We start from the raw sequence: 14,831 nt of genomic DNA, 5'->3' as shown, positions 1-14,831 counted from the left end.
GACATCCTGGTCGCTCTTCTCTGAACTTGCTCCAGTTTTTCAATGTCTTTTTTAAAATGTGGTGTCCGGAACCAGACACAGTATTCCAGATGAGGCCTGACAAAGGAGGAGTAGAGAGGGATAATTACTTCACGTGATATAGACTCTATGCTTCTCTTAATACATCCTAGAATTGTATTTGCCTTTTTTGCTACTGCATCATACTGTTGACTCATGTGCAATCTGTGATCTATTAGTATATCCAAGTCTTTTTCACACGTGCTCTTGCATAGTTCTATTCCTCTCATTCCATACATGCAATTTTCATTTTTCTTGCCAGATATACAATCTGGCATTTCTATCTGTTAAACACCATTCTATTAGTCGCTGCCCATTCAAGCTCATCTAGATCCTTCTGAATCCTTTCTCTGTCTTCTCCAGTGTTACCTATCCCTCCTAGCATTGCATCGTCTGCAAATTTGATTACTTTACCTTCAGTTCCTTTATCTAGATCATTTATAAAAATGTTGAACATCACCGGGGCCAGGACAGAGTCTTGTGTACCCCACTGGAAACACTCTTCCAATTGGATGTGCAGCCATTTATTACCACTCTTTGAGCATGATTACTGAGTCATTTATGAAGCCACCTAACAGTAGACATACTTGGTCATTTTTTCAATAAGGATAGTATGAGAAACTTTATGATGGTGAAGTGTTTCTAATTAGTGCAGGAGTACGTGAAATCAGACACCGCGGTCTTCTGGTCCCTCTCTGTCACAGTAAGCTTGTGACACATGTATTCTCAATGGGAGGGGTGGAGTAAAGCACTTCCAAACACATCCAGTGATGGCTTATCTCCCTTGCGAACAAAGGATTGGGCATATTGAAATCTAACATGCTCGATCTCCCCCCCAACATTTGACAAATGAACTTCAGTCAAGCACCCCGTACACATAAGATGGTCAGCTGTTTCTCAGACGACATTTATCTAATGGGTATAGCCACCTGTAGGCACGGCCTTGTGCAGGATTTATCTCCTTGGGGAACAAGCGATTAAATATGATAAAAAACAGTGTCTGCTCCCCCGTACACATGGCTGATGGCAATGTGGGGGCATCATACTGTGTGCGGGGCATTCTACTGTGTGAGGGGAACTGTATTAAACTAAAAAAGAAAGAAAAAGCCAAACAAAGGGATCACTTAGAAATATTTATTAATTACAATATAACATACAAGCCACATAGAACTTTAAAAACATTTAAAACAGCCCAAAGGCAAAGAAAAACTGGACCAATAGATAAATAGGTCTTCCCCAAACAATCATCACATATGTCAAAAGGGAACAGTACTAAATGTAGTTGCCTGTAATGAAGCACCTTAATATATGGTAAATCCAAAATCACCAATAACACATGCCACATAATATGTAAGCAACCACATAAGTGATGTGCTGCCAGCTCAAAGGAGAGGCAATGAAAAGGGAACAAGAATCCAGAATGATAACAGAATTGGGGAACGAGGTACGTATCAGAGTGAATACAAAAATGTATAAAGAGTCATTCATAATGCATCTTCAAATGTATGCATGTATATATAATCCTCCTATAAGAGGAATTACTCTCTGAATAACCAGTGCATCGCTTGTTAAAAGGAGTCTGTCACCCCATTTTCACTCTATAAGATGCGGCCACCGCCATCAGGGGCTTATCTACAGCATTCTGTAATGCTGTAGATGAGCCCCCGATGTAACCTGAAAGATAAGAAAAACAAGTTAGATTATACTCACCCGGCGGTCCGGTCCGATGGGTGTCACGGTCCGGCGCCTCCCATCTTCAAGCAATGACGTCCTCCTTCTTACTTCTGCCGTGGCTTCTGCGCAGGCGCACTGCTCTGCCCTGTTGAGGGCAGAGTAAAGTACTGCAGTGCGCAGGCGCCGGGTAAGGTCAGAGAGGTCCGGCGCCTGCACACTGCAGTACTTTACTCTGCCCTCAACAGGGCAGAGCAGTGCGCCTGCTCAGGAGCCGCGACAGAAGTAAGAAGGCCGTCATATGAAGATGGGGGGCACCGGACCGGACCACGACTCCCACCGCACCCGCCCTGGTGAGTATAATCTAACTCGTTTTTCTTCTCTTTCAGGTTATATCAGGGGCTCATCTACAGCATTACAGATGCTGTAGATAAGCCCCTGATGGCGGTGGTTGCATCTTATTGGCTGAAAATGAGGTGTGTAGGGGGCATCATACTGTGTGTGTGGGGGCATCATCCTGTGTGTGGGGTCTCATTCTGTGTGGGGGGCATCATCCTGTGTGTGGGGGGCATCATCCTGTGTGTGGGGGGCATCATCCTGTGTGTGGGGCGCATCATCCTGTGTGTGGGGGGCATCATCCTGTGTGTGGGGGGCATCATACTGTGTGTGTGGGGGCATCATCCTGTGTGTGGGGCGCATCATCCTGTGTGTGGGGGGCATCATCCTGTGTGTGTGGGGGGCATCATACTGTGTGTGGGGGCATCATCCTGTGTGTGGGGGGCATCATACTGTGTGTGTGTGGGGGGCATCATCCTGTGTGTGGGGGGCATCATGCTGTGTGTGTGTGGGGGCATCATCCTGTGTGTGGGGGGCATCATGCTGTGTGTGTGTGGGGGCATCATCCTGTGTGTGGGGGGCATCATCCTGTGTGTGTGGGGGCATCATCCTGTGTGTGTGGGGGCATCATCCTGTGTGTGGGGGGCATCATCCTGTGTGTGGGGGGCATCATCCTGTGTGTGTGGGGGGCATCATACTGTGTGTGTGGGGGGCATCATACTGTGTGTGTGTGGGGGGCATCATCCTGTGTGTGGGGTGCATCATCCTGTGTGTGGGGGGCATCATCCTGTGTGTGTGGGGGGCATCATACTGTGTGTGTGGGGGGCATCATCCTGTGTGTGGGGGGCATCATCCTGTGTGTGGGGGGCATCATGCTGTGTGTGTGTGGGGGCATCATCCTGTGTGTGGGGGGGCATCATCCTGTGTGTGGGGGGGCATCATCCTGTGTGTGGGGGGGCATCATCCTGTGTGTGTGGGGGGCATCATACTGTGTGTGTGGGGGGCATCATCCTGTGTGTGGGGGGCATCATGCTGTGTGTGTGTGGGGGGGGCATCATCCTGTGTGGGGGGGGGCATCATCCTGTGTGTGGGGGGGCATCATACTGTGTGTGTGGGGGGCATCATCCTGTGTGTGGGGGGCATCATGCTGTGTGTGTGTGGGGGCATCATCCTGTGTGTGGGGGCATCATCCTGTGTGGGGGGGGCATCATCCTGTGTGTGGGGGGGCATCATACTGTGTGTGTGGGGGGCATCATACTGTGCGTGTGGGGGGCATCATCCTGTGTGTGGGGGGCATCATGCTGTGTGTGTGGGGGGGCATCATCCTGTGTGTGGGGGGGCATCATCCTGTGTGTGTGGGGGGCATCATCCTGTGTGTGGGGGGCATCATACTGTGTGTGGGGGGCATCATGCTGTGTGTGTGTGGGGGCATCATCCTGTGTGTGGGGGGCATCATACTGCGTGGGGGGGCATCATACTGCGTGGGGGGGCATCATACTGTGTGGGGGGGCATCATACTGTGTGGGGGGGGCATCATACTGTGTGGGGGACATCATCTTGTGTGTGGGGGCATTGTGGGCTGTGTAATATGGCGTGGGGCAGCACAGTTCTGTATGGCGGCGGTGACAGTGGCGTCACACTGGTGGGGACGCTGTGGAGCTTCTCTACGGTCACTATTTTAGTGTGAGCCTATAAATATGGCTGATCGGTGTTGGGGGGCGCAGTATGAGCCCCTCATCCCAAGCTGTGAGGCCACTGTTCTTCCCTGTGAGACCCTGAGGCCCGGATGACGGCTCCACCCGCCGCTTCTGTAGCCACACAAGGGAATAGCCTGAGCACAGGCCATTAGCGGCCGCCGGTGTACTGCGTGTGTGACGGAGGGTGAAGATGCGACCACAAAGAACCCTCCGCACTGTGAGGTGACGGCGCAGAGGGCTCGTCCAGCTGAAGCTCCTCCGCTTCTGAGCCGGCTCTGAGCCACAAAAACAGGATTCAAAACAAGAGGGCGGGGAGAACACGCCCACTGTGAGTCGCAGCGAATGGATTTCTTGGAGCCGGCGAAGAGGTGTGTCTCCGAGCTAAGCCCCGCCCTATGGAAATCTTTTCATTCTATGTGAAGCAATGCCGCATATTAAACCACGCCCACTTTGTCGCTCTTCCAGTCTATTGCTAGCAGAGGTGGTTTCCATGACAATGACGTTGTGTGGAGGTTGTGACTGCGCAGACGCAGTGGGAGTTTTGGCAAGATGGCGGCGGGGCCAGTGAGGAGGCAGAACTGGGAGATGCTGTGAGACAGCCAGAGGAGCGGACAGCGGCGTCACGGGCAGCAGGACCGCTACAGCACGGGACACCGCCGGCTCACAGGGGCTTCACGGCACTACGTCACAGCCCGGGAGGCTACCGGACAGTGCGGGACACATGAGCCGGAGCAGTTCCCGGGAACCACCGGCGGCGGCTGCGGAAGACGAAGAAACAGCCGGCGGTCCTTGAGGGCCGGGAGCGGGCCCCTGAGGGCCCAGGCTCAGGATGAAGTTCGCGGAGCATCTGTCCGCTCATATCACCCCGGAGTGGAGGAAGCAGTACATCCAGTATGAGGTGTGTAATGTGTGTGTGTGTATAGTGGGGGAAGCAGTACATCCAGTATGAGGTGTGTAATGTGTGTGTGTATAGTGGGGGAAGCAGTACATCCAGTATGAGGTGTGTAATGTGTGTGTGTGTATAGTGGGGGAAGCAGTACATCCAGTATGAGGTGTGTAATGTGTGTGTGTATAGTGGGGGAAGCAGTACATCCAGTATGAGGTGTGTAATGTGTGTGTGTATAGTGGGGGAAGCAGTACATCCAGTATGAGGTGTGTAATGTGTGTGTGTATAGTGGAGGAAGCAGTACATCCAGTATGAGGTGTGTAATGTGTGTGTGTATAGTGGGGGAAGCGGTACATCCAGTATGAGGTGTGTAATGTGTGTGTGTATAGTGGGGGAAGCAGTACATCCAGTATGAGGTGTGTAATGTGTGTGTGTATAGTGGGGGAAGCAGTACATCCAGTATGAGGTGTGTAATGTGTGTGTGTATAGTGGGGGAAGCGGTACATCCAGTATGAGGTGTGTAATGTGTGTGTGTGTATAGTGGGGGAATCGGTACATCCAGTATGAGGTGTGTAATGTGTGTGTGTATAGTGGGGGAAGCAGTACATCCAGTATGAGGTGTGTAATGTGTGTGTGTATAGTGGGGGAAGCAGTACATCCAGTATGAGGTGTGTAATGTGTGTGTGTATAGTGGGGGAAGCAGTACATCCAGTATGAGGTGTGTAATGTGTGTGTGTGTGTATAGTGGGGGAAGCAGTACATCCAGTATGAGGTGTGTAATGTGTGTGTGTATAGTGGAGGAAGCAGTACATCCAGTATGAGGTGTGTAATGTGTGTGTGTATAGTGGAGGAAGCAGTACATCCAGTATGAGGTGTGTAATGTGTGTGTGTGTATAGTGGGGGAAGCAGTACATCCAGTATGAGGTGTGTAATGTGTGTATGTATAGTGGGGGAAGCAGTACATCCAGTATGAGGTGTGTAATGTGTGTGTATAGTGGAGGAAGCAGTACATCCAGTATGAGGTGTGTAATGTGTGTGTGTGTGTGTGTGTGTGTATAGTGGGGGGAGCAGTGCATCCAGTATGAGGTGTGTAATGTGTGTGTGTATAGTGGGGGAAGCAGTACATCCAGTATGAGGTGTGTAATGTGTGTGTGTGTATAGTGGGGGAAGCAGTACATCCAGTATGAGGTGTGTAATGTGTGTGTGTATAGTGGAGGAAGCAGTACATCCAGTATGAGGTGTGTAATGTGTGTGTGTATAGTGGGGGAAGCAGTACATCCAGTATGAGGTGTGTAATGTGTGTATGTATAGTGGGGGAAGCAGTACATCCAGTATGAGGTGTGTAATGTGTGTGTATAGTGGAGGAAGCAGTACATCCAGTATGAGGTGTGTAATGTGTGTGTGTGTGTGTGTGTGTGTGTATAGTGGGGGGAGCAGTACATCCAGTATGAGGTGTGTAATGTGTGTGTGTATAGTGGGGGAAGCAGTACATCCAGTATGAGGTGTGTAATGTGTGTGTGTATAGTGGGGGAAGCGGTACATCCAGTATGAGGTGTGTAATGTGTGTGTGTGTATAGTGGGGGAATCGGTACATCCAGTATGAGGTGTGTAATGTGTGTGTGTATAGTGGGGGAAGCAGTACATCCAGTATGAGGTGTGTAATGTGTGTGTGTATAGTGGGGGAAGCAGTACATCCAGTATGAGGTGTGTAATGTGTGTGTGTATAGTGGGGGAAGCAGTACATCCAGTATGAGGTGTGTAATGTGTGTGTGTGTATAGTGGGGGAAGCAGTACATCCAGTATGAGGTGTGTAATGTGTGTGTGTGTATAGTGGGGGAAGCAGTACATCCAGTATGAGGTGTGTAATGTGTGTGTGTATAGTGGAGGAAGCAGTACATCCAGTATGAGGTGTGTAATGTGTGTGTGTATAGTGGGGGAAGCAGTACATCCAGTATGAGGTGTGTAATGTGTGTGTGTATAGTGGGGGAAGCGGTACATCCAGTATGAGGTGTGTAATGTGTGTGTGTGTGTATAGTGGGGGAATCGGTACATCCAGTATGAGGTGTGTAATGTGTGTGTGTATAGTGGGGGAAGCAGTACATCCAGTATGAGGTGTGTAATGTGTGTGTGTATAGTGGGGGAAGCAGTACATCCAGTATGAGGTGTGTAATGTGTGTGTGTATAGTGGGGGAAGCAGTACATCCAGTATGAGGTGTGTAATGTGTGTGTGTGTATAGTGGGGGAAGCAGTACATCCAGTATGAGGTGTGTAATGTGTGTGTGTATAGTGGGGGAAGCAGTACATCCAGTATGAGGTGTGTAATGTGTGTGTGTATAGTGGGGGAAGCAGTACATCCAGTATGAGGTGTGTAATGTGTGTGTGTATAGTGGAGGAAGCAGTACATCCAGTATGAGGTGTGTAATGTGTGTGTGTATAGTGGGGGAAGCAGTACATCCAGTATGAGGTGTGTAATGTGTGTGTGTATAGTGGGGGAAGCAGTACATCCAGTATGAGGTGTGTAATGTGTGTGTGTATAGTGGGGGAAGCAGTACATCCAGTATGAGGTGTGTAATGTGTGTGTGTATAGTGGGGGAAGCGGTACATCCAGTATGAGGTGTGTAATGTGTGTGTGTGTATAGTGGGGGAATCGGTACATCCAGTATGAGGTGTGTAATGTGTGTGTGTATAGTGGGGGAAGCAGTACATCCAGTATGAGGTGTGTAATGTGTGTGTGTATAGTGGGGGAAGCAGTACATCCAGTATGAGGTGTGTAATGTGTGTGTGTGTATAGTGGGGGAATCAGTACATCCAGTATGAGGTGTGTAATGTGTGTGTGTATAGTGGGGGAAGCAGTACATCCAGTATGAGGTGTGTAATGTGTGTGTGTATAGTGGGGGAAGCAGTACATCCAGTATGAGGTGTGTAATGTGTGTGTGTGTATAGTGGGGGAAGCAGTACATCCAGTATGAGGTGTGTAATGTGTGTGTGTATAGTGGAGGAAGCAGTACATCCAGTATGAGGTGTGTAATGTGTGTGTGTATAGTGGGGGAAGCAGTACATCCAGTATGAGGTGTGTAATGTGTGTATGTATAGTGGGGGAAGCAGTACATCCAGTATGAGGTGTGTAATGTGTGTGTATAGTGGAGGAAGCAGTACATCCAGTATGAGGTGTGTAATGTGTGTGTGTGTGTGTGTGTGTGTATAGTGGGGGGAGCAGTGCATCCAGTATGAGGTGTGTAATGTGTGTGTGTGTGTGTGTATAGTGGGGGAAGCAGTACATCCAGTATGAGGAGTGTAATGTGTGTGTGTATAGTAGAGGAAGCAGTACATCCAGTATGAGGTGTGTAATGTGTGTGTGTATAGTGGGGGAAGCAGTACATCCAGTATGAGGTGTGTAATGTGTGTGTATAGTGGAGGAAGCAGTACATCCAGTATGAGGTGTGTAATGTGTGTGTGTGTGTGTATAGTGGGGGGAGCAGTGCATCCAGTATGAGGTGTGTAATGTGTGTGTGTATAGTGGGGGAATCAGTACATCCAGTATGAGGTGTGTAATGTGTGTGTGTATAGTGGAGGAAGCAGTACATCCAGTATGAGGTGTGTAATGTGTGTGTATAGTGGGGGGAGCAGTACATCCAGTATGAGGTGTGTAATGTGTGTGTGTATAGTGGAGGAAGCAGTACATCCAGTATGAGGTGTGTAATGTGTGTGTGTGTGTGTATAGTGGGGGGAGCAGTGCATCCAGTATGAGGTGTGTAATGTGTGTGTGTATAGTGGGGGAATCAGTACATCCAGTATGAGGTGTGTAATGTGTGTGTGTATAGTGGAGGAAGCAGTACATCCAGTATGAGGTGTGTAATGTGTGTGTGTGTATAGTAGAGGAAGCAGTACATCCAGTATGAGGTGTGTAATGTGTGTGTGTATAGTGGGGGGAGCAGTACATCCAGTATGAGGTGTGTAATGTGTGTGTGTATAGTGGAGGAAGCAGTACATCCAGTATGAGGTGTGTAATGTGTGTGTGTGTGTATAGTGGGGGGAGCAGTGCATCCAGTATGAGGTGTGTAATGTGTGTGTGTGTGTATAGTGGGGGAATCAGTACATCCAGTATGAGGTGTGTAATGTGTGTGTGTATAGTGGAGGAAGCAGTACATCCAGTATGAGGTGTGTAATGTGTGTGTGTATAGTAGAGGAAGCAGTACATCCAGTATGAGGTGTGTAATGTGTGTGTGTATAGTGGGGGAAGCAGTACATCCAGTATGAGGTGTGTAATGTGTGTGTATAGTGGAGGAAGCAGTACATCCAGTATGAGGTGTGTAATGTGTGTGTGTGTGTATAGTGGGGGGAGCAGTACATCCAGTATGAGGTGTGTAATGTGTGTGTGTATAGTGGAGGAAGCAGTACATCCAGTATGAGGTGTGTAATGTGTGTGTGTGTGTGTATAGTGGGGGGAGCAGTGCATCCAGTATGAGGTGTGTAATGTGTGTGTGTATAGTGGGGGAATCAGTACATCCAGTATGAGGTGTGTAATGTGTGTGTGTATAGTGGAGGAAGCAGTACATCCAGTATGAGGTGTGTAATGTGTGTGTGTATAGTAGAGGAAGCAGTACATCCAGTATGAGGTGTGTAATGTGTGTGTGTATAGTGGGGGGAGCAGTACATCCAGTATGAGGTGTGTAATGTGTGTGTGTATAGTGGAGGAAGCAGTACATCCAGTATGAGGTGTGTAATGTGTGTGTGTGTATAGTGGGGGGAGCAGTGCATCCAGTATGAGGTGTGTAATGTGTGTGTGTATAGTGGGGGGAGCAGTGCATCCAGTATGAGGTGTGTAATGTGTGTATGTATAGTGGGGGGAGCAGTACATCCAGTATGAGGTGTGTAATGTGTGTGTGTATAGTGGGGGAAGCAGTACATCCAGTATGAGGTGTGTAATGTGTGTGTGTATAGTGGGGGAAGCAGTACATCCAGTATGAGGTGTGTAATGTGTGTGTATAGTGGAGGAAGCAGTACATCCAGTATGAGGTGTGTAATTGTGTGTGTGTATAGTGGGGGGAGCAGTACATCCAGTATGAGGTGTGTAATGTGTGTGTATAGTGGAGGAAGCAGTACATCCAGTATGAGGTGTGTAATGTGTGTGTGTGTGTGTATAGTGGGGGAAGCAGTACATCCAGTATGAGGAGTGTAATGTGTGTGTATAGTGGGGGGAGCAGTACATCCAGTATGAGGTGTGTAATGTGTGTGTGTATAGTGGGGGAAGCAGTACATCCAGTATGAGGTGTGTAATGTGTGTGTATAGTGGAGGAAGCAGTACATCCAGTATGAGGTGTGTAATGTGTGTGTGTGTGTGTGTATAGTGGGGGAAGCAGTACATCCAGTATGAGGAGTGTAATGTGTGTATAGTGGGGGGAGCAGTACATCCAGTATGAGGTGTGTAATGTGTGTGTGTATAGTGGGGGAAGCAGTACATCCAGTATGAGGTGTGTAATGTGTGTGTATAGTGGAGGAAGCAGTACATCCAGTATGAGGTGTGTAATGTGTGTGTGTGTGTGTGTATAGTGGGGGAAGCAGTACATCCAGTATGAGGTGTGTAATGTGTGTGTGTATAGTGGGGGAAGCAGTACATCCAGTATGAGGTGTGTAATGTGTGTGTATAGTGGAGGAAGCAGTACATCCAGTATGAGGTGTGTAATGTGTGTGTGTGTGTGTGTGTATAGTGGGGGGAGCAGTACATCCAGTATGAGGTGTGTAATGTGTGTGTGTATAGTGGAGGAAGCAGTACATCCAGTATGAGGTGTGTAATGTGTGTGTGTGTGTGTATAGTGGGGGGAGCAGTGCATCCAGTATGAGGTGTGTAATGTGTGTGTGTATAGTGGGGGAATCAGTACATCCAGTATGAGGTGTGTAATGTGTGTGTGTATAGTGGAGGAAGCAGTACATCCAGTATGAGGTGTGTAATGTGTGTGTGTATAGTAGAGGAAGCAGTACATCCAGTATGAGGTGTGTAATGTGTGTGTGTATAGTGGGGGGAGCAGTACATCCAGTATGAGGTGTGTAATGTGTGTGTGTATAGTAGAGGAAGCAGTACATCCAGTATGAGGTGTGTGTGTATAGTGGGGGGAGCAGTACATCCAGTATGAGGTGTGTAATGTGTGTGTATAGTGGAGGAAGCAGTACATCCAGTATGAGGTGTGTAATGTGTGTGTGTGTGTGTGTGTATAGTGGGGGGAGCAGTGCATCCAGTATGAGGTGTGTAATGTGTGTGTGTATAGTGGGGGAATCAGTACATCCAGTATGAGGTGTGTAATGTGTGTGTGTATAGTGGAGGAAGCAGTACATCCAGTATGAGGTGTGTAATGTGTGTGTGTATAGTGGGGGGAGCAGTGCATCCAGTATGAGGTGTGTAATGTGTGTGTGTATAGTGGGGGAAGCAGTACATCCAGTATGAGGTGTGTAATGTGTGTATGTATAGTGGGGGGAGCAGTACATCCAGTATGAGGTGTGTAATGTGTGTGTGTGTATAGTGGGGGAAGCAGTACATCCAGTATGAGGTGTGTAATGTGTGTGTGTATAGTGGGGGAATCAGTACATCCAGTATGAGGTGTGTAATGTGTGTGTGTATAGTGGAGGAAGCAGTACATCCAGTATGAGGTGTGTAATGTGTGTGTGTATAGTGGGGGGAGCAGTACATCCAGTATGAGGTGTGTAATGTGTGTGTATAGTGGAGGAAGCAGTACATCCAGTATGAGGTGTGTAATGTGTGTGTGTGTGTATAGTGGGGGGAGCAGTACATCCAGTATGAGGTGTGTAATGTGTGTGTATAGTGGGGGAAGCAGTACATCCAGTATGAGGTGTGTAATGTGTGTGTGTGTATAGTGGGGGAAGCAGTACATCCAGTATGAGGTGTGTAATGTGTGTGTGTATAGTGGGGGGAGCAGTACATCCAGTATGAGGTGTGTAATGTGTGTGTGTGTATAGTGGGGGGAGCAGTACATCCAGTATGAGGTGTGTAATGTGTGTGTGTGTATAGTGGGGGGGAGCAGTACATCCAGTATGAGGTGTGTAATGTGTGTGTGTGTGTGTGTATAGTGGGGGAAGCAGTACATCCAGTATGAGGTGTGTAATGTGTGTGTGTATAGTGGGGGAAGCAGTACATCCAGTATGAGGTGTGTAATGTGTGTGTATAGTGGAGGAAGCAGTACATCCAGTATGAGGTGTGTAATGTGTGTGTGTGTATAGTGGGGGGAGCAGTACATCCAGTATGAGGTGTGTAATGTGTGTGTGTGTATAGTGGGGGGGAGCAGTACATCCAGTATGAGGTGTGTAATGTGTGTGTGTATAGTGGGGGAAGCAGTACATCCAGTATGAGGTGTGTAATGTGTGTGTGTGTGTATAGTGGGGGAAGCAGTACATCCAGTATGAGGTGTGTAATGTGTGTGTATAGTGGGGGAAGCAGTACATCCAGTATGAGGTGTGTAATGTGTGTGTGTGTGTATAGTGGGGGAAGCAGTACATCCAGTATGAGGTGTGTAATGTGTGTGTGTGTGTATATAGTGGGGGAAGCAGTACATCCAGTATGAGGTGTGTAATGTGTGTGTATAGTGGGGGAAGCAGTACATCCAGTATGAGGTGTGTAATGTGTGTGTGTGTGTGTGTATAGTGGGGGAAGCAGTACATCCAGTATGAGGTGTGTAATGTGTGTGTGTGTGTGTGTATATAGTGGGGGAAGCAGTACATCCAGTATGAGGTGTGTAATGTGTGTCTGTATAGTGGGGAAGCAGTACATCCAGTATGAGATGTGTAATGTGTGTACTGAGGGAAGCAGTACATCCAGTATGAGGTGTGTAATGTGTGTGTGTATAGTTGGGGAAACAGTACATCCAGTATGAGGTGTGTAATGTGTGTGTGTGTGTATAGTGGAGGAAGCAGTACATCCAGTATGAGGTGTGTTGTGTGTGTATAGTAGAGAAAGCAGTACATCCAGTATGAGGTGTGTAGTGTGTGTATAGTAGAGGAAGCAGTACATCCAGTATGAGGTGTGTAATGTGTGTGTGTGTGTGTGTGTGTGTATAGTGGGAGCAGTGCATCCAGTATGAGGTGTGTAATGTGTGTGTGTGTATAGTGGGGGGAGCAGTGCATCCAGTATGAGGTGTGTAATGTGTGTGTGTGTGTGTGTATAGTGGGGGAAGCAGTACATCCAGTATGAGGTGTGTAATGTGTGTGTGTATAGTAGAGGAAGCAGTACATCCAGTATGAGGTGTGTAATGTGTGTGTGTATAGTGGGGGAAGCAGTACATCCAGTATGAGGTGTGTAATGTGTGTGTATAGTGGAGGAAGCAGTACATCCAGTATGAGGTGTGTAATGTGTGTGTGTATAGTGGGGGAATCAGTACATCCAGTATGAGGTGTGTAACGTGTGTGTGTATAGTGGGGGGAGCAGTACATCCAGTATGAGGTGTGTAATGTGTGTGTGTGTGTATAGTGGGGGGAGCAGTACATCCAGTATGAGGTGTGTAATGTGTGTGTGTGTATAGTGGGGGGAGCAGTACATCCAGTATGAGGTGTGTAATGTGTGTGTGTGTATAGTGGATGAAGCAGTACATCCAGTATGAGGTGTGTAATGTGTGTGTGTATAGTCGGGGGAGCAGTACATCCAGTATGAGGTGTGTAATGTGTGTGTGTATAGTGGGGGGAGCAGTACATCCAGTATGAGGTGTGTAATGTGTGTGTGTATAGTGGGGGAAGCAGTACATCCAGTATGAGGTGTGTAATGTGTGTGTGTGTGTGTATAGTGGAGGAAGCAGTACATCCAGTATGAGGTGTGTAATGTGTGTGTATAGTGGGGGAAGCAGTACATCCAGTATGAGATGTGTAATGTGTGTACTGAGGGAAGCAGTACATCCAGTATGAGGTGTGTAATGTGTGTGTATAGTTGGGGAAACAGTACATCCAGTATGAGGTGTGTAATGTGTGTGTGTGTGTATAGTGGGGGAAGCAGTACATCCAGTATGAGGTGTGTAATGTGTGTGTGTATAGTGGGGGAAGCAGTACATCCAGTATGAGGTGTGTAATGTGTGTGTGTGTATAGTGGAGGAAGCAGTACATCCAGTATGAGGTGTGTAATGTGTGTGTGTATAGTGGAGGAAGCAGTACAACCAGTATGAGGTGTGTAATGTGTGTGTGTGTATAGTGGGGGGAGCAGTGCATCCAGTATGAGGTGTGTAATGTGTGTGTGTGTATAGTGGGGGAAGCAGTACATCCAGTATGAGGTGTGTATAGTGGAGGAAGCAGTACATCCAGTATGAGGTGTGTAATGTGTGTGTGTGTATAGTGGGGGGAGCAGTACATCCAGTATGAGGTGTGTAATGTGTGTGTGTGTATAGTGGGGGGAGCAGTACATCCAGTATGAGGTGTGTAATGTGTGTGTGTGTAGTGGGGGAAGCAGTACATCCAGTATGAGGTGTGTAATGTGTGTGTGTGTGTGTGTGTAGTGGGGGAAGCAGTACATCCAGTATGAGGTGTGTAATGTGTGTGTGTATAGTGGGGGAATCAGTACATCCAGTATGAGGTGTGTAATGTGTGTGTGTATAGTGGAGGAAGCAGTACATCCAGTATGAGGTGTGTAATGTGTGTGTGTATAGTGGGGGGAGCAGTACATCCAGTATGAGGTGTGTAATGTGTGTGTATAGTGGGGGAAGCGGTACATCCAGTATGAGGTGTGTAATGTGTGTGTGTGTGTGTATAGTGGGGGAAGCAGTACATCCAGTATGAGGTGTGTAATGTGTGTGTGTATAGTGGGGGGAGCAGTACATCCAGTATGAGGTGTGTAATGTGTGTGTGTATAGTGGGGGGAGCAGTACATCCAGTATGAGGTGTGTAATGTGTGTGTGTATAGTGGGGGGAGCAGTACATCCAGTATGAGGTGTGTAATGTGTGTGTGTGTATAGTGGGGGAAGCAGTAAATCCAGTATGAGGTGTGTAATGTGTGTGTGTATAGTGGGGGAAGCAGTACATCCAGTATGAGGTGTGTAATGTGTGTGTATAGTGGAGGAAGCAGTACATCCAGTATGAGGTGTGTAATGTGTGTGTGTATAGTGGAGGAAGCAGTACATCCAGTATGAGATGTGTTGTGTGTGTATAGTAGAGGAAGCAGTACATCCAGTATGAGGTGTGTAATGTGTGTGTATAGTGGA

The 14,831-nt window shown here is 47.9% G+C and overlaps 1 protein-coding gene across 1 annotated transcript in view; it reads left to right on the top strand.

Annotated features, from left to right (window-relative positions):
• Nucleotides 1–4,258: 4,258 nt before the first annotated feature.
• Nucleotides 4,259–14,831, top strand: part of XPR1 (xenotropic and polytropic retrovirus receptor 1) — a 148,407-nt gene continuing 137,834 nt past the window's right edge. Inside the window, exon 1 of the mRNA XM_073571350.1 lies at nt 4,259–4,659. Within this exon, the coding sequence (XP_073427451.1) occupies nt 4,591–4,659 (69 nt within the window). The 5' untranslated portion in view covers nt 4,259–4,590. The remainder of the gene's footprint in view (nt 4,660–14,831) is intronic.

Source organism: Dendrobates tinctorius, unplaced genomic scaffold (genome assembly GCF_039654945.1).
Source record: "Dendrobates tinctorius isolate UK_male_01 unplaced genomic scaffold, ASM3965494v1 ptg000029l, whole genome shotgun sequence".
Lineage (NCBI taxonomy): Eukaryota > Metazoa > Chordata > Amphibia > Anura > Dendrobatidae > Dendrobates > Dendrobates tinctorius.
This window is presented reverse-complemented; position numbering and strand designations above follow the sequence as displayed.